The sequence below is a fragment of the Belonocnema kinseyi genome, chromosome 5 (assembly GCF_010883055.1).
Source record: "Belonocnema kinseyi isolate 2016_QV_RU_SX_M_011 chromosome 5, B_treatae_v1, whole genome shotgun sequence".
Classification (NCBI taxonomy): Eukaryota; Metazoa; Arthropoda; class Insecta; order Hymenoptera; family Cynipidae; genus Belonocnema; species Belonocnema kinseyi.
The window spans coordinates 7,355,307-7,356,692 of NC_046661.1; the positions used below are offsets into that span (position 1 = coordinate 7,355,307).

The 1,386-nt window shown below is 31.9% G+C and overlaps 1 protein-coding gene across 1 annotated transcript in view; it reads right to left on the minus strand.

Annotated features, from left to right (window-relative positions):
- Positions 1–1,085: 1,085 nt before the first annotated feature.
- LOC117173337 (myb/SANT-like DNA-binding domain-containing protein 3) overlaps positions 1,086–1,386 on the minus strand; it is a 1,160-nt gene continuing 859 nt past the window's right edge. The window contains exon 4 of the mRNA XM_033361832.1: positions 1,086–1,222. Within this exon, the coding sequence (XP_033217723.1) occupies positions 1,089–1,222 (134 nt within the window). The 3' untranslated portion in view covers positions 1,086–1,088. The remainder of the gene's footprint in view (positions 1,223–1,386) is intronic.

Consider the following 1,386-nt stretch of genomic DNA (forward strand, 5'->3'; position numbering starts at 1 on the left):
TCTTTCTTTAAAAATACGCTCTCTTTCGCCGAGCATGCATCTTTTTACATTTGCTTTTTCTTCGGCCACATTTAACAGTAAATGTCGTTTTGACGTATTTGAGACAACTACATAACCTTACATTTTTTAAATTCATCACTATGCCTCAAAGACTGCATTTGAAACACCATTCAAGAAAATATATTTTTACAACCCCTAAAAGCAACTTTCTACTGTTATATGTGAGGCTTTTGGATACAATTCTAGTTAAAACTTCAATTAAGATTTGAAATTATGAAAAATTCCTCACAGCACCCTCCCGAAACTTCCCAGAATGCAACCTAAATGAAAATACATTTTAATTACCCGGTAAAATGGGGGGAATTATATGGTCTGAATTTTTTTAGGTTATTCGCACAATTAATATGTTTTCTAGACGTTATAAGTTATTCAATAAATGACAAAAATAAACTAATTTGTTTAGGTGCTTTTAGAATTATTTAAGTAATGCGTATTTATTGAAGTACGTAGTTTTTGTAAAACTTGTTCGCAGGTGAAACCAGTGTTTAATCATCAGCCAATGATTAAGTCAAGTGCCTGATAAGATGAGGATGGTATAAATGAATGTAATACGATATTTGAAGTCATTTGCCATGATGTTGTAGCTGCTTCAAAATGATTTTCTAGAGCTAGTATCTGCCACTCCACAGGTTTTTAGTCGCCGACTTTTTGATGGTTTAAAAAGTTTTTTAAAATACGGCAGGTGTTTAATAAAACTACTTTATGAGCTGGTGCTAGTACTCTGCTCACTCATGAATGCGCAACACATTCAGTGCATTTTACTTGCACATTGCCTGTAGCTGAAATCACAAAAGGATGAATAGATTCATGTCTTACATTTCTCCATATTGTATTGACGGATTGTCTCAGCTCACTATACCTAATAACCTTAGTCAAGTGGACAAACAAAATGGATTGTGTACATTCTTCGGTATTTTTCTCACGCATCATGATGTCGTGTCGATTGTATACAAAATTGCATACAAAATTGTATACAAAAATTACGTAATTATCTTTATAATTTACTGCAATTTTATAAAAATTTATCTTCAACAGAATATTAAAAAAAAATATAAAACATATAGCTCAGATTCCTCGACTGTTGGTTGCACAATGAAATCTTCGTCAATTTGAATCTCCTCATACATCCATTCTAAGCTTCCCGTCACCTCGTCATTATTTTCTGTCAAAATTAAAAAAAAAAATTATATATTAAAAATTACTACGAATTTCTATGCAATTACAATTTAACCCTTTAACGTCAAAAGGACACTCTTTGAGTGGCCTCTTTTCTACTTTATTTTTCACGATGAAGACGTCAAGGAAAAAATTCGTAAAGTACCAATC